The 17420-nt window shown below is 52.8% G+C and overlaps 1 protein-coding gene across 2 annotated transcripts; it reads right to left on the reverse strand.

Moving 5' to 3' along the window:
* Positions 1 to 256: 256 nt before the first annotated feature.
* Positions 257 to 16952, reverse strand: GYS1 (glycogen synthase 1). 2 transcript variants are annotated; one of them, XM_004015797.5, is made up of 16 exons: positions 16639 to 16952; positions 15008 to 15189; positions 12356 to 12547; positions 11135 to 11320; positions 10748 to 10892; positions 9806 to 9923; positions 9362 to 9482; positions 8966 to 9072; positions 6840 to 6899; positions 6671 to 6749; positions 5012 to 5125; positions 4565 to 4691; positions 2798 to 2893; positions 2446 to 2609; positions 1925 to 2005; positions 257 to 1753 (listed from the first exon to the last, which is right to left on the reverse strand). In XM_004015797.5, the coding sequence occupies exons 1-16, from the start codon at positions 16754 to 16756 to the stop codon at positions 1433 to 1435; spliced, it is 2211 nt and encodes a 736-aa protein (XP_004015846.3). In that variant the 5' UTR covers positions 16757 to 16952; the 3' UTR covers positions 257 to 1432. The 2 variants fall into 2 exon arrangements, with proteins under 2 accessions (XP_004015846.3, XP_042088225.1); XM_042232291.1 differs by lacking the exons at positions 8966 to 9072; positions 9362 to 9482.
* Between the last annotated feature and the right edge of the window lie 468 nt (positions 16953 to 17420).

Below are 17420 nucleotides of genomic sequence, written 5' to 3' on the forward strand. Positions count from 1 at the left end.
TTCCAGTGACAGCCCCTTTCTGTCAAAGAGCTTGAGGCAACTTTGCCACTTAAAGTCAAGTCTAAAACAAGAGAGGTGCCTTTGAAATAACAGTGGAATCCAATGGCAAGCCAAATCTCTAAGACAGAGTGAGACAAGGGAACAGGGACCCAGCAGTGGGCAGGGGGAGGAATAGGAATAAAGAGGAGCGGGGGGAAGAGGAGGGCGGGGCCAGAATTCAGGTCCACCAAGCCCTCATGTCAGACTAGACCTGAGATTCTTAAATATAGATGTATTTTTTTCATCTCTGGACACACTTCAATCACACCCCTTCTGCCTTCCCCTCCCAACTGCAAACCAAGTGCAGCAGACACAGCACAGCACACATGAGGGGCCCTTCTCTTTCACCAAAGCTGGGGGCAGGGCACAGCTTGGGGATGGAAGAACCTCGAGGTGAGGTAAATATGGAGGTTCTAGAATCCAGTGGGCTGAGTTCTAGACCAGGGGGATGGGACCAGGATGCAGCACAGAGGGGGGGGGGGTTCTAGAATCAGCAGCTGGGACCCAGAACCCAGTGGTTTCATGGTGCGTCTAGCGGTTGAGGGTTGTTTGGGGGAGGGTGCAGGAGAAGACAGCCAGTGGTCCTCAGCAGAGGGATTCCCTGGAAGCCACAGGAGTCTAGAGATATGGGGGAATTCAGATTCAGGGAAAGAAGAATAGGGTCTGGTCCAGAAAAGGCCAGAAAAGCATCTAGACCAAGACAGTGTTCTCCAGTAGGAATGAGAAGCCAAGTGGTTCTGCCCCCACTTGCTTGGCCAAAGTGCAGAGAAAGAAGGGAGTTGGGGTGGAGGGATCCTCCAGGCAGAGTTGGACACCCCAGGGAAGGCTCCCTCAGAGTAAACAGGACTGCACTGGCCTGGAGCCCGAGTTCTGGAGTTGAAATAGAGAACCTGCACTCAGTTAAGTCCCTGAAAGGGTGCCAGCTCTGGACTTGATTGTCTCATTAGCAGGGCTGCCACATGGTTTCCAGTGCTCTGTGGCGTCCTGGCCAGGCCTGCACGTGGCAGACTCTGTTTGCTGTAGAATTAGTAAGTGCAAGGGATTGTAGGAGCCCCAGCATAAAAGGCAACAGAGCAGGTTTGTGAAAACCTCTGGCACCACAACAGGGCAACGGCAGATCCCTGGCCTCTGGGACGGCCTGGGGGGTAACTCCAGGGCACAAGAAAGGCACATTGTTGTGGATACTGGAGTGCTGGGGATTCCAAGAGCGGGGCTAGAGGGGCTGGAGTATATGGTGGAGGAGGCGGGGTTGTGGACCCCACAGAGGGTTGAAGATCTGGAGTGAAGTTTTGAGACAGCGCCATTCCACATCCATTCTCTGGATAAGGGAGGCAGGGTTGGAGGGGGCGGGGCGGGGGGGGGGGCCGGGATGGGATAGTGTGAGGTTGGGGATTTAGTTGCGTTCCTCGCCCAGGGAGCTGGCGGGACTAAGGGGTTCGCTGGGGGTGCTGACTGAGCTGGAGGGCGCCGTGTCCACCGACCCGCGCTTGCTCCCGGTGGAAGAGGTGCAGGAGGCGCGGCGCGGCCACTCGGGCGCGCGGATATTGCGCCGGTCCTTGGCGGCCTCCTCGTCCTCGTCGTAGCGTTCGCCATCTTCATCCGGTGGTAAGTCCCGGGGTTCCTCCTCATCCTCGCTCTGGTGCGGGCTGGAGTGTCGCGACAGCGAGGGTGATGGTGGCACTGAGGCTGGCCGTGGGTAGCGGTAGCCCTGGGTCTGTATACGGAGGTGTGGGCACAAACCGCAGAGTGATCAGAGGCTCCCTACAGCCAGCCTGGGCGTCCAACGTCCCTGAGGCCTTGCGACTCCAGGAGGGACACCCCACCTCACCCCCAAACCCCCTTTCTAGCTCCTGGCCCCGCCAGAGGGACCTCTGGATCCACTTACCGCGTCAGCCTCGTGAGGCTCGTAGGTGAAGTATTCTGGAAAGGCCTTGGCCAGCGCCATGTGGCGCGCTGACATGTAGTACTTGTTGGAGGGAAAGAAGCGGGGTGGGCATCAGGGGGCAGGAGCAGACCCTGCCCCCCGAGATTTGGTGGCTGGGTGAGTCCTGGCTACACCTTCAATCAGATAAGCACACTCCCGGCAATTTCCAGTTGGCCTCTAGGCCAATCACGTCCGAGGCTCCACCCCTTATGTAGATAAGCAGGGCTGTGAATGGACAGTCTCTGAGCCACACCCACCAAGAGGGTTGGGATTCTCCAATCAGGTACATCTTTGGCCACACCCTTATGCAAATAGAGAACTTCCAACCCAGGTATCTTCTGGACGTTAGTTTCTTAAAGGGACAGCAAGTGTTACAAAAAAGAGAGCGTGCCCTTTGTGTCCGCTTTCGAGGCTTGGGGAATCAGTCACCCAAAGCCGGAAGTGATTGATTCACCGGCAGAGGACAGGGAGGGGAGTTATACCCGGCCTAGGTATTTCCAGTCCAGAAGATCAGAGAGGCGCTCCGTTCGGTTCCGCTGGATAATGCGCTGCCTTCGGCTCTGCTGGCAGAAACTGTAGAGGAAGGAGGTGAGCTGCGAGCAGGAATCATCCAAGCTGCGGAATCGCCGGTCCAGAATGTAGATACCTGTCGGGGCCAGGATGGGGGTCTCAGAGAACAGACTGAAACCTTCATTCTTTCTGGGACTCTGCGAGGACCAGGAGGCCTCCCTCCCACTGGGACTAAGGAGTCCACTCCCTCCTTTTAGTGGCTCCAGAGTCCACGCCCCTCTTTCCCAGTATTCAAGAATTTTGATTCTCAGTCCAGACACTGACCGTAAGCTGAGGGGTCTGCGATGTGTTCCTCCATGAAGCAGCCGAATCCGGAGAGGTTGGTGGAGACACTGGGGATACCCATTACCGTGCACTCAGCTGCGGGAAGGTGTGAGAAAGGTCTGCTTACTTTCCGTCTTTACAGTATTGTCTTGCTGCTGCTGCTGCTAAGTCGCTTCAGTCGTGTCCGACCCTGTGCGACCCCATAGACGGCAGCCCACCAGGCTCCGCCATCCCTGGGATTCTCCAGGCAAGAACACTGGAGTGGGTTGCCGTTTCCTTCTCCAATGTATGAAAGTGAAAAGTGAAAGTGAAGTCGCTCAGTCATGTCCAACTCTTAGCGGCCCCATGGAATGCAGCCTACCAGGTTCCTCGGTCCATGGGATTTTCCAGGCAAGAGTACTGGAGTGGGGTGCCATTGCCTTGTCTTAAATCCCAATAAAAGCTTCAATGGCGCCCTCTACTGGAGCCTTTAACAAGTGCCGGGTGCTGTGCTGAGCAAATCAGAGGCCGGAAAAATCAAGCTGTGCATTAGCCCACGAGTGATAGTCCCCATTTCTTAGAGGGGACGCTAAGAGGTCCAGAAAAGGGAATTCACTTGCCCAAGGGCTCAGGGTAAGAAAAAGTCTATAACTGGGCAATAAGGATGCTAATTTATTGAGCCCGGTACTCTGGGCCAGTGTGGACCATTTTAATGAATCCTTAAAACCTGTAAGATACTTTGCTGTGCCAGGTTACACTGTTTTGGTTTTCATAGCTTCATAGACTGTTTTGTTGTTGTTTGTTTGTTTTGTTCTTTTGCTTTTTTTTTTTTGGCCACACTGTGCGGAATGTGGGATCTTCGTTCCCCAACCAGAAATGGAACCCGTGCCCCCTGCATAGGAAGCCAGGAACCTCAATCACTGGACCACCACAGAAGTCCCCATAGTCTGTTTTGATAGGAGGTAAGATAAGATCTCTCATTATTACTAACCCTGTGTGCAGAGCACCTTCTATACCTCATTTACTACCTTAAAATAATGTTGAGAAATGCTTCAAGGAGTTTATTATACATCCTATGTAAGTGTTTCTAAAAATATCTGTAAGCTGCAAAAGCAGGCACTACATATGACAAGGCTTATTAAAAAAAAAAAAAAAAATAGAGGCCAGAGGTAGCACTTTTAGCTCAGTGGGTAAAGAATCTGCCTGCAATGGAGGAGACCTGGGTTCAATTCCTTAGTTGGGAAGATCTCCTGAAGAAGGAAATGGCAACCCACTGCAGTATTCTTGCCTGGGGAATCCCATGGACAAAGGAGCCTGGAAGGCTATAGTCCATGGAGTCGGACACACCTTAGTGACTAAACCACCACCACCATGGGAAAAATAGGGTTGGGGCTGGTCACATCGTTTTAACCGTGGATGAAAACGAAACTGGCAAGTTTCCTAATCATCACATAAGCACTGTTTAAAAGATTTGTCAAATTACTCATCACTGAAGAAATACTACAGCAAATGTGGTATTTATTTTTCCTTAAAAACATATGAAAGTAGCTGGATTGTTAGCAAACTGTGCATTTAAGCTGTTGCTGTTTGTGGAAACCGAACAGTAGCAAACAGAGAAATCACGTGTGAACTCTGACATCAGCCCTCTAGTTACTCATCACGTGAGCTGCTGTGTCACAGAAACACATGAACAGACTGTTCCCATTGTTCCTCTTTTGCAAGGGTGGAGCTTGGAGCTCAGGGAGGGTGAGTCCCTTGGCTCAGGATCATGCCAGATGCTGAACTCACCTGGTGTGTAGCCCCAAGGCTCATAGTAGGAGGGGAAGACCCCAAGGTGGCAGCCACGGACAAATTCCTCATAGTCCACAGGGAGCAGAGGGCTCGTAGAGGACAGGAACTCCGGGTGGAAAATCACCTGGCAGTGGAAAACAAGGGCTCAGCGTGAGCACCTTATTTAGCTCCTCCCTGGGTGGAGGGAGCTCCCAGGGTGCTCCCTGGGTGGCTCAGAGAGGATGCAAGACTTGACCCAAGCCACACAAGTCAGTGTCAGGACAAAGATAGGAATCCAAGGCTGTCTGCCTCGGAAGCAAAGGTTCTTTCTAAACACTGCAGTCCTTTCATAAACTAGGGGAGACAGGGAACATGAGGGCCAGGCTCCATCCCCCATATCACACCCCTTCCTCCTAAACCACTCCCCCCAACTTTGCTCAGCCCCACCCTGGCCAGTGCGCTCACCTTGACTCTGTCAGCACTACTATTGAAGAGGCCAATTCGGCGGATGGTTGTCAAGATGGGGTCTGAGGAGTCATCCAGCATATTGTGGGTGCACACAGGAGGGAAAGATTGCCGCTGTAGGGGCCACAAGGGGGGGGTGTGGGGTCAGGCAAGGGCCAGAGCGCTCCCTCCTTCACCATGAGCCATGCTGATCCTGGGGATCTAAGGGAACCACAATTCTCACCAGGTTGTGGAGCAACAAACCCAGAAGATTACCAGGAGTGGTAGATTTCCTACTTGGCTCTATCTGTAAAGGTTTTCATTTCCCTTTAACCACCATGAGCTGAAAAGAAACTATAATCTTCAGCTGTCTTTGAGCCAGAGCCAGGGTTAACATGCCTCACAGAATACAGGGGATTGTAGCTAAACTTGTTCTGTACTCTGGGTTGTCACCAAAGAAACCCAAAGGGATTGTAACTCCCAGCAATTGAGGGGGGCAGAGACTGTGCCTTTCAGGTGCTGCTTGCTGGGAGTTACAGTTTTCTTATGAAAATCCTGGACCTCCTTTCCACCTCCACCGTCAAAACCCCACTCTCAAAAGAAACCACAGTTCCCATGAGTCACTAGAGGAAGACAGAGCTAGTGCGATAGCAGTCCCAAGGACTGCTGGGATGTATAGTTCTTTGCAGCTGTCCCATCATTCCTCTCATTAAAAAATCTACTCATCTTCCGTTTACTGACTCCAGGAGCCCAGGAAGCTACAACTCCCAGCAGCCTCATGGCAGAAACATCCTCAGTGAGACCAACTGCCTTAGGAACTTTTGGAAATTATAGTTTGGCCAAAAACAGGTCACATCTTATTTGAGCAACTTGGCTGTCTTGGTTTCCATTCCCCAGATAATGGATCACCAACACTGACCACAGATACCAAAAACCCGATTCCAGAGAAGAAAAGAACTCTAATTCCCAGAAGTCTCTGGGGGTAGGGAGAGTCAAGGTAGCAAAAAGCCCCAGGGGCTGCTGGGAGTTGTAGTTCTCATTCTGTGGCTGCCAATTTTCTCTAAGGTTTCCCATCCCTCTAATTAACCCCAAGTATGTACAGAAGCTACAATGGGCTATCTGGGAACTTAGAAACAACCAGTGGGAGAAGAAACACCAACTGCTGAGAATTTTCAATGTTCTTCAAGGAGTGTTTCAGCTGACCCCAGTCTACCCCCAGAGGACCAACAAAACTACCACTCCCAGCAGCCTCTGGGGGAAGAGATAGAAGTAGCATGCAGCAAAGCCCAAGTCAGCAGGGAGTTGTAGTTCTCCTTTTGTGGTGACCTTCACAAAGAATCTGACATGACTGAGCAACTAACACTTTCATTATTGACTTTAGTCTAAGGTCCCTTCTACCTTTTGCTCATGGATTCCCCAAGGACTCAAAGGAACTACAACTCCCAGCAGCCTCTGGGGCAGAATAAGCTGTGGGAAAGCAGGATACCCTAAAGGCTTCTGGGAATTGAAGTTATACCTGTCAGCTCACACCCTTCTGACTTCAAAATTGATTCCTGGAATAAGGGCTTGGCGATAAAGCAGAACTCCCAGCCATCTCTGGGGTCAGAGCTAACATGGCAGTCTGCCTCAGGGGCTGCTGCTGGGAATCGCCATCTCTCAACTCAGGAGTCCAAAGCATACCTGCGTGGCAAAGATGGCTCTCTTCATCATAGTGAAGTCCTCCTTGTCCAGCATCTTGTTCATGTCTGGGAGGCTTCCCCTGTAAGGCGAGCAGGGGGATGCATCTGGGCATGGGTGACGAGAGGGTTTAGAGCCCAGGAGGATGCAGGGCTGAGGGCAGGGCACTCACACCAGCAAGGATTCGTAAAGCTTCCTCCCAAACTTTTCCTTCACTGTGTTGGCTGTATCCCTGGAGGAAGCAGAGCGACAACATTACATAGAGACCAGCTGCCATTCACTGTTAGGCTTCTGGGGCAGCTGGGAAGTTGAGGTCTGAGCAGAGAGAAGCCCTGGGGATTTCTGGGCTGGAGGATGGGGACTCGGGGAATCAGGTCCTAGAAGGCTTGGCTTCCTTGTGCCTTGCATCAGCTGTGTGACCAGGGACAGATGGCCTTCCCTCTCTGACTTCGGTGACTCATCTGTCAGATGGGGATAAAAATAGAAGCGACCTCAAAGGTTTGCAGTGCGAATTCAATGAGGTCATGACAAAAAATGCACAGTGCCTGGCACACAGTGAACCTTCCAGAAATGTCAGCTATTATTAGGATTTGTGCTAGCGATCCTAAGCCCCATTTTATTAAAAGGGAAAATTACGTTCTGAGAGGGGAGAATGTATGGACACAAGTAACGCTAGCCAAGTGCTACCCTACAATGTCATTGACATTCCTCTGTTCATGGTCCTCTCAGAGCTCTGGCTTCATTTTCTACCCCATCTCCCTAGGGCATTCTGCTCCATCCCTATTGGCTTCCTTGCTGTTTCTCAAACATGCCCCAGGGCCTTTGCACTTGCTGTTCCCTCTGCCTGAAATGCTGTTCCCCAGATATACACAATGCTCTCTCCCTCATTTCCTCTCTTGGTCTCTACTTGCTGGTACTTTCTCACTGTGACCTGTCAGGACAACCCCATCTCATATCCCAGTCCTGCTTTTTTTTTTTTTGGCCACAGCACTTTCTATAGAACTTTCTAGAATGTGAACTTAATGAGGGCAGGGATTTTATCTTTCTGGTTCACAACTGTGTTCACAGTGCCTGGAACAGCACCTGGCACACAGTAGGAGCTCAAGGAATAGCCAGCCAATGATTAGTGAGTGGGTTTTACAGGTGAAGAAATTGAGGCTTGGACTTCCCTGATGGTCCAGTGGTTAAGAATCTGCGTGCCAATGGAGGGGACACAGGTTCAATCCCTGGTCTAGGAAGATCCCACATGCCCCAGGCAACTAACCTGTGCACCACAATTACTGACACCATGCTCGAGAGCCTGCGAGCCACAACTACTGAAGCCTGTGCACCCCAGAGCCCATGCTCTGCAACAAGAGAAGCCACTGCAACGCAATGCCTGCACACTTCAACTCAAGAGTAGCCCCAGCTCAACACGAGTAGAGAAAGCCCATGTGCAGCAACAAAGACCCAGGTGCAGCCAAAAATAAAATAATTAATTAAAAAGAAACTGAGGCTTGTGCAACTAAGGGTTCATATGCTAAAGATCCGGTGTGCTGCAACTAAGACTCACGGCAGCCAAATAAATAATAAATATTAAAAGAAAAAAGAGGGCTTCCCTGATAGCTCAGTGGGTAAAGAATCTGCCTGTAATACAGGAGACCCAGGTTTAATTCCTGGGTCAGGAAGATCCCCTGGAGAAGGGAAAGGCTACCCACTCCAGTATTCTGGCCTGGAGGATTCCATGGACAGTCCATGGGGTCGCAAAAAGTCGGACACGACTGAGTGACTTTGACTCCCATGACCGTATATGGCACAATGCAGGGGACACAGGTTCAATCCTTGGTCCAGGAAGATTCCACATCCCACGGAGCAACTAAGCGGGAGCTCTATAACTACTGAGCCCACGCACCGAAACTAGAGAGTAACCCCTGCTCGTCATAACTAGAGAAAGCCCATGCACAGCAATGAAGGCCCAGCACAGCCAAGAAAAGGAAGGAAGGAAGAGAGGAAGGTTTGAGATGCTGAGTGTTTGGCCTCAAGTTACAAAGCCAGAGTGGGACAGGGGCGTGAGCTGAACTCGCTGGTTGGATATCAGAGCCGTGGTCCTGCTATGTCACATTCACCCTGCCTGTGACTGCAGCTTCATATGCCCTGGGGCTGGACACATCTGAAGCAAGTGACTCTGCTAGGAATCAGGTCAGGGATGGGTTGATCATGTTACAGATGACAAAACTGAGACCCCGGGAGAAACCGGGGACCCAAAGTACGCAGATGGGAATGGGAGCTGCAGGAAATGCTGCGCCAAGGACTGCTGACCAAAGCTGCTTGCGCACGGCCTGGCCCTTAAGGGTTTCCACGTTGAAATTGTTGGTCCGAGCCGGCATGATGAAGAAGGCGACCACCGTCTGCTCGCTGCCATTCACCTGGGGCAGAGGAAAGGGAGGGCCTTGTGTGTGTGTGTGTATGTGTGTGTGAGTGAGGATCACATGGGAGAAGGCTGAGACACCCACCCTTTTCCACCCCTCAAGACCACTAGGACCTTGCCATGTCCCTTCCTGTCAAGAATATAGGACAGAGTTACCATCCCCACTGGGACTCTGATCTTCTTTCTGAGTCATCCCTACACTCCCATTTTATACATAGGTTTCCCTGCCCCCACCTTCCCAGGTCTCCATTCTCCTTCTCTTTGACCCCTTGCAGCCCAGGCCTTACTCTGAGCAGATAGTTGAGCCGGGCCAAGGCCTCCAGGAAGACGTCGGCCCCCTTGTTGGAGAACTCATAGCGGCCGGCAATAAAGAAGTACAAGGTCTTGTCCAAGTTGAAGTCTAGGTGCCTAAAGAAGCCACAACCCAGGGTGAAGCCAAGACCCTCACCCACATACCGCAGCCTCAAAACTACAAACCCCAGAAGCCACAGGGGCAAAGAACATCTTTGTTCTTAGGACATCAAGAACATCTTAGGACACAGGCATCATGGGAACTCATCATGGGAACTGTGGTTCTCTTCTCCTTAGACAGGGATTTCCTTAAATATTCAGCCGTTGTGCTGGTGCTCAAGAACTCAAGAGACTGAGCCCTCAGTTCTCCCCTCTGTTGGCCCCAGGAGTCTGGGCTCCCAACCCCCTCCTCTTGAGACCTAAGTATCTGGCCTACATACCCATAAAAATGGCCCCGCACAAACTCCTGGATTCGAGCCTTGCTCTGAGCATGGAGGTTCTGGAACTCATGCATGGCAGAGAATTTCTTCACATTCAGTCCATTGGGGGTCACGATATCTGGGATTGGGGGAGAAGGTCCCACATTTCATTTCTTCATTTCTTCATTCAGATCAATGTGGCTGAATGAATAAATGAAGGAGAGACCCCTTTCCTTTCAGAATGTCTTTGTTTCCATAGCGCCTCTGTGAGTTCCTGTGGTGACCCAATTGCCCTAACACTCAGACACCTTCTTTTGCAATACTGCTTGCTTATTTCAGAAGCCTAACCACAATTCCCATCAGCCCCCGAGAATGGCTAACTAAACAGGGAACAGATCAGCAACAAGGCTTCTGGGAGTTGTAGTTCTTTTGTTTCCCCTACGCTACCCTGAGCTGGGGGAATGAATCAATATCCCCATCCTGTTTCTCTACCTTCAAACCTCTTTTACGGCCCCAACTGTTTGCTATTGTCATAGAAATTAAAGTGTGTCATTGAAAAACTATAACCCCCACCAGCTGCTGGGGTAAAATTCCAGGAATATAAGGAGCTGTCCAGCCAAAGGCCTTGCACCCACTGACAACAGATGCTCTAATTTGGAAAGAAGAATTGGTTCCAACACTGCTTTTCTTAAAAACAAAATCCAAGGAACCTCCTTCCTCTTTGTAAGACCAACATCTATATTAGTCAGTAAAAGAATTTTATCATTTCTGAAATTAAAGAAACTACACCTCCCATTAGTCTCTAGGGTATACAGTCAGGCAGCCTCATATTCAGACTGGCAACCTATGGCCTTCTGGGAGTTGTAGTTCTTTGATCTTTACACACACACAAAAAAAAAGGTTGGTACAGGCCTTGGCATAGACTACCTCATTTATATCTACGGTCCCCAGCCTATTTCCTACCTGGTTTCCTTTTGAGTAGGTGCTGAGCCTCGATGGCGGTAATCTGGGACACAGTAGTGAAGACGTGAGCGCAGTGGGCTGCGGCCCGCTCCATGCAGTAGCGGTGATAGATTTGCCTCTCACCTGCTTCTTTGTCCACGTTGAACTGGGCAGGCAGAAAGGGTGATCAGGTTAGAAGGACTGGGGAAAGACAGAAGGTCCAGTCTCTAGTGTCTTGGGGGAGACGGGGGCTGAAAGCTGGACTCCTGGGTCTGAGAGTGGAAAGGACTGGGGATTTGGACTCCTGGGTCTCAGGAGAAGAGAGAACTTGATCCCCTTGGGCTTTGAAGACAGCTTTGGGCTGTCTTGTAACATTGTCAACCCCCATTTGCCACATTCCCAGCTCACATTCTCCAGGTTGTTGTAGAAGTCCACGGCCCCGGCACACAGGTATCGCCCCAGCAGCGTGGCGTGGGTGGTGAAGATGGTAGCCACGGGCAGCCGCCGGGCGCGGCACAGGCAGAGCCCGACGCCTGCCAGCCACTCGTGGAAGTGTGCAACCACATGCGGTTTCTCCTCACTCTGGGCCAGGAACTGTGGGGCAGTAGAGACAGGGCCGCTGTGTCTCCACGTATTTTGTGAAGACAACCAGTGATTCCCCCACGTAGATGAGGAAGTAGGAGAGTGGTAAACCTACCCCTACTACTGCACAGAGTGGGTGGTGATCTACTGCAATCCCCATCAGACAAGGACCTCTCAATCCCTGAGGCCACTGGACTAGCTGACCTCAGCCCCACAGGCTTATGGGAACTGTTTTTTTGACCAATCTTCTAAGTCCCAGCAGAGGTGAATTGGAAAGACCAAGGTTTTCCCCAGGTCATGAACACAATTCTTGGAGACCCTTTATGGCAGTCAAGAGTAGACCTGTACCCAATACTTGCTGAAGGACTACAACTCCCAGGATGCCCTAGAAGCAGCCAGTTATAAACTGTTTGTCCCAAGGTGTGGGGGACAAAAAGCATCTTGAGTCTTTTAAAACCTAAAAGAGGGTCAGTACAGGATTCCCGGTTCTCAGATAGGCTGGGGATTCCTAAACATCCGGGGCCCCATCTGAAAGCCAAGTCTAGCCCAATATCGGAGAAGGCAATGGCACCCCACTCCAGTACTCTTGCCTGGAGAATCCCAGGGACGGGTGAGCCTGGTGGGCTGCCGTCTATGGGGTTGCACAGAGTCGGACACGACTGAAGTGACTTAGCATAGCATAGCATAGCCCAATATAGGATGAGAGAATTACAACTCCCAGAATTCCCTGGGGTGAGCCTTCCCGTCAAGTCAGCCTCCTCTAGAGCTAGGAGCTTGGCATTTCCATATTTGGAAGACTGGAGTGGATGATCTGGAGTTGAGATTGGCTCTCTGAAGAAAGAAGAATCTAGGCCCCTGGATGTCCATGTTCCCAAAGATTAGATCTAATCCCTGGATTAAAGGACTACAATTCCCAGAATGCTCGGGCAGAAGAGACACCAACCACCCTCCGACCACCTGGCAACCCTCTGGCCAGGGACTGATGGCCGTTGTAATTTGGGACCTGGGGTCAAAAGGAGGGGCACAGGCACTGACAGTGGGGCCTACCTCACCCAGGAACCAGGTGGTGAGGAAGCCGAAAAGGACGGCGTCGTTGGCCTCCCGGTCGTACCAGGGCACCCCGATGTTGCATGTGTCCCATAGCTCCCCCTTCCAGCGCTCCAGGGCCCAGGCTGAGGCCCCCACATCGAGGAGCACCACCAGGGGGCCCCCCTCGATCAGCCAGCGCCCGAAGTACACCTGCAGAGGGACCACAGGAAGGCTTAGGGTTGTGGGCACCTGTGTCTGGTCACGGCATCTGTGTTTCTCCCACCCCCAGGCGGACATCCGGGCTCACAGCCTGGGTTCTTCTACTTTCTTTTTCTTTATCTGCCAATTTTTCACCCATGGCCTTATTTCTCCATTTGCTGTTAATTATTCCTCCCACAGTCTTTTCTCATCTTGGCTGTGGCACCTCTCCCCATTCCTTGCTTCTTATCTTTCTTTTCAAATTTTTTGTTTATTTTTGCCACACTGCACAGCATGTGGGATCTTAGTTCCTGATTAGGGATTGAACTTGTGCCCCCTGCGTGGGAAGTGTGGAGTCTCAACCACTGCACCACCAGGAAAGTCCCCCTTGCTTAGTTGCTATAACGGCTGTCGCCCGTCACTACTTATAACCCACACTGTGCATGTCCTGCCTCCGTGCCCCGTACTGCCTTGTTTATCCACCCTGATAATCATTTCTTCAATTTTCCCTGGTGGCTCTGAGGTTAAAGCATCTGCCTCCAATGCGGGAGACCTGGGTTCGATCCCTGGGTCGGGAAGATCCCCTGGAGAAGGAAATGGTAACCCACTCCAGTATTCTTGCCTGGAGAATTCCATGGACGGAGAAGCCTGGTAGGCTATAGTCCATGGGGTCACAAAGAGTCGGACACAACTGAGTGACTTCACTTCCTTACTCACTTAATCATTTCTCCAACCCGCTGCCTTGTTTCTATGTCCGCTGCCACATTTCTCCCACCAGTCATCAAGCAGCTTTCTCCCATCAGCTTTCCTTTCTGTGGGTCACTGGCCGCTGCTTTTACCCTTCTCGCTGCCTTGTTTCTGATTCTTTCACCTTATACATCACCTGCTTCTTCTTTCCCCTGCCCCCAGCCCATCTTATACTCTGCAGCCTCCTATCTAATACTGCCCACCCACTTTCCACACCTTGGGGGCTCCCACTGCTGTGTTTCTAAGCCTCCAGGTTGGATTTCTGCCCTCTGCCATGTTTCTCTGATCTGTTGGCTTCCTCCAGATTCCTGTGGCCCAGCTTCTGGGCCTGCTGCCACACCTCCATCCTGCTGAGCCACCCTACTCCTCCCAACGTGGCTTTTCCCTCCCCCTCCCAGCTGTTGTCTGCCCTTTTGCTGGGGGGGCTATTCTTAGGCCCCCAGCACGTGGATAGCAGCTGCCCTGGGGGAGGGACTGGGCCGCCCTAGGGTTCCTTAGGGACACAGCCCCTCCTGATTGGACTCCAGACCCCATCCCAAACCAGAGGCGGTGAATGAATGAAGGCAAGCCTATACTTCTCCCTCCCTCCCAGAACCCAACCTGTCTGTGCCTCAGCCCTGCTGCCTTCGGGCCTAACCTCTGTTCTCATCCTCAGTGCTCACTAGGTGCCTGGCACTCTCTCCCTCCTCTTTTTAATTCCTGACTCCACTCATCTGAAACTCTGTCCCCTGGGTCTGCCTGCCTCTCTTCCTCAGTTACCCACCTTCCTCTCTCCTTCGAGACCCTTCTCTCTAAAACATCAGGCTACCTCTCTTCCCTATCTAGACTCTGTTTCCCTGTTGCTCTAACCACTGGGAAACCATCACTTTTGGGGACACTCAGCATGTCTCCATCGGCTCTCTTGTTTGTTTACCTGCCCACCTCACTCTGCAAGCTGTTTTAAGTAATAATGATGTGATAATAATAACCATGAAGATAACAGCTCACAGACATGCGAACTGCATGCCAGGACCTGGGTTGAAGACCTTTTATGAGCTATTTCATCCTCCCAAGAAATCTCTACAGTAGATGCTATCAGCAATGCTCATCAGTCAAGGTCACACAGGAGGAAGCAGAGAAGGTGAATTTTTTGTGTGTGTGAACTATTTTTAAAGTCTTTAGTGGATTTGTTCCAATATTGTTTCTGTTTTATGTTTTGTTTCTTTGGCAACCAAGGATGCGGGATCTTAGCTTCCTGACCACGGATCAAACCCACAAACTTCTGCATTGGAAGGCAAAGTCTTAGTCATTGGATTGCCAGGCAAGTCCCCAGAGAAGATGAATTTGAACTTCAGGCTCCAGAACAACTGCTCTGACCTCCTGCCTCACCCCCACCCCACACCCACCACACATCCACCAGGTTTTATCTGTCCATCTAGCTCTTTTCCTCTCTCTGCATCTGAGGATCTTGGCCTCTTCCTCTTTAGGACCATCTTTCTGTCTGCCTTGTACCTGCTCTCTGTGTTCATTCACCAATGTCCTAGAGCCGGGGGTTCACCCACTCACTTCACAGAGTCCTGGATCTCTCTGAGTGTCTGTCAATCTTACCTCCTCTATGTCTGCCTGGGAAAGTACTGGGCCATTCTGAGTTTTTGTGTGGGCCTCCCTGTCTCCCCGGGACTGTCCACCCCCTGCTCTTCCTCCTTCCGCTGCCCCCACCCAGCGCTCGGCTGGGCCATGCCCCACCTTGCAGCCCTTGCTGTTCATGGAGTCCAGCGTCCTCTTCAGGGCCGGCGTCGGGGGTTCCAGCAGCTCCACCTGGGTCCTCACGCCCTGCTCCGTGTACGGTCCCACCAGGTAGTAGTTGTCGCCCCACTCATCCCCCGTCACCTTTGCCTTCGTCTGCAGCACTGTGTAGATGCCGCCCACTGTGGGCCCAAGTACATGAGGACAGGCCCCAGCTGAGAGCCACATACCTGGGGCCTGGGGAGGGGCGTGGGTGCACAGGAGCCACGGACCTCTGGCTCAGAGGGAAGAGGGAACTGGGAGCCCACACTTCAGGGTCACAGGGAGGAGGGGAGGGGGGCTTGATGGATGGTACTCCTGGGTCGATGGGAGGAGGAGGCTGGGGTCAGGACTTGGAGGGAGAAGAGGGTTCAGGCTGGACTTCTAAGAGAAGAGACGGGGGGCCTTGGCTCCCAGGTGTGACAGAGTTAGGGGCTGGGGCCGAGGAGGACAGAAGCTGACGAGGGTTATCAGGGTCCAGGTTCTTGAATTGCCAGCTTAAGGGAGCTGGGTTTAAACGCCAAGTCAGGCAGGCTCCAGGAGAATGGAGAAGGGAGAATCCTTCTTCATGGCCTCATTTAGGTTCCCACAGTAGTCCCAAAGAAGCCAGAGCTGTCACCCCTCACCCGCCAGGGACTCTGACGACCAGTCTCCCAGTTCTCTCTCCCCATGTGGGGACACAGGCATGCATGGCCCTGCCCCTCCCATGACTCCATTCCAGACTCCTTACCCCCTGGAGCCTGGACCCTGGCGACCCATGGCTTCGTGTCTGCAGAAACCCGCAGCCCCGCCACCCCCTGCCCCCGTTTCTCTCCCAAAACTCAGTAATGCAAAATCCCAGCTTCCTTCCTTCTGTGGAGCTAGACTGCCTCGCTCCTGAGTTTCCTGCCCCAGCCTTCTCCAAACCCAGAACATCAGGCGCTTTGGAGCCTGGGACCCAGAAATCCAAGCCCCCAGCCACTCCCACCCCAGGGCCCAGCCCCTGACCAACTTAGGACTTCCCAGTCTTCCCCCAATCCAGCGCGCATGTGTCTGAGGAGTCTCCTCTACTCCTCCAAATCCGGAGCTCAGGCACTCAGAACCCTGCCTTCCAGGCCCCAACGCTCTCTCACCCCAGGATCTAAGAACTAGGGTCTCCAGCCTCCTCATATATTTACTCTCAAATGACCAGTTCCCCAAATTCTCCCACCATGATCCGTGCATCCCATCTCCAAGTGGGCTCTCTCTCAAATCCGGAGTTACATCCCAAGATCCTTCCCCACCTAGGGCCACAGTTCTGAAGTGCCAAACCCTTCCCCCCGCATCTCCTTCCCTATCAAGGACCCAAGTCTCTGTGGTCTTTTTCATTTTAACGCCCTCTCCCCTAGGACCCAGGACCTGGGTTTCCAGGCTCCTTTCGTCTTATGCGACTCATCCCCTCCCTCCAGGGCCCAGGAGACAAACTCCAGCCCCTCTCCAAGGGCACAGGAGTCACAAGCTCCTTGCCCAGGACCCAGAATCATGCCATACAGCCTCGTTCGCTGTTACTCAATATTCGGGCCCTCATCCCCGCCTGCTCTTCTCGTCCGGGTCCCTGTGCTCGGTTTGCTCACCCTTGTTGGCCACCTCCCAGGCCACCTCGAAGAGCACTGTGTTCTCCAGGTCGAATTCATCCTCCCAGTCCTCCAGTCCTGGCAGGGAGGACATGGACAAAGTGCGGTTTAGAGGCATGGCCGACGCGGTTAGAGGGCTCCGGGGGGCCACCGGTGGGGGCCCCGGAGGTGTCGAAGGAATGCACTGGGCAGGGCGCCGGGCCAAGTAGCTGGTGCCCGACGGGAAGCTCGCACCGCCCTCGGCTTCCTATTGCACGACCGCACCCCCGCCCGGAGCGGTCAGACCGGGGCTGCAAAGCGGCCGCAGCGTCACTGAACCCCCTGGGACTCCTGCAGTGAAACCTTGCGGCCACCAGGAGGCGGCGCCCGCCCCCCGGCCAAGGCCATTGGTCTGCGCCTGGGGGCGGGGCTCCCGCGTCTTCTCATTGGTGGACAGGGTAGCGTTCACTCGGCTCGGCCCCACCTCCGCCTCACAGCTGAAGGGAGCTCGGGTAAACGGGGTTTGCTGCTGCGCTAGCTGATTGGCCCTCAACCCTGTCAATCCGAAGCTGAGGCCCCAGAATTGGAGTGGGAGGGAAGACGGTCGATGAGGAGGAAAGGAAGCGTGGGGAACGTGTGGTTCCCCGAAGAAGCGTTAAAAGAGTTTTGCAATCGCCTTAGCAAGGAGGTTCTGGGTAAAAGGAGGAGGAGCCGGGAGGCGAGAGGAATGGACGCAGCCTCGGCGAGTGGGCAGGGCCTAAAATGTGACACCACGCCCCACCAGGAGAGTTTGCATATTTATA

The sequence above is a fragment of the Ovis aries genome, chromosome 14, assembly GCF_016772045.2.
Source record: "Ovis aries strain OAR_USU_Benz2616 breed Rambouillet chromosome 14, ARS-UI_Ramb_v3.0, whole genome shotgun sequence".
In the NCBI taxonomy this organism is placed as follows: domain Eukaryota; kingdom Metazoa; phylum Chordata; class Mammalia; order Artiodactyla; family Bovidae; genus Ovis; species Ovis aries.

Coding starts and splice junctions, on each gene's coding strand:
- GYS1 (XM_004015797.5), bottom strand. CDS start 16,756: ATGCCTCTAAACCGCACTTTGTCCATGTCCTCCCTGCCAGGACTGGAG. Junction 4,692..5,011: donor GTAGTGCTGACAGAGTCAAG/GTGAGCGCACTG, acceptor TTCCACTGCCAG/GTGATTTTCCACCCGGAGTT. Junction 2,610..2,797: donor CGCAGACCCCTCAGCTTACG/GTCAGTGTCTGG, acceptor TGGCCCCGACAG/GTATCTACATTCTGGACCGG.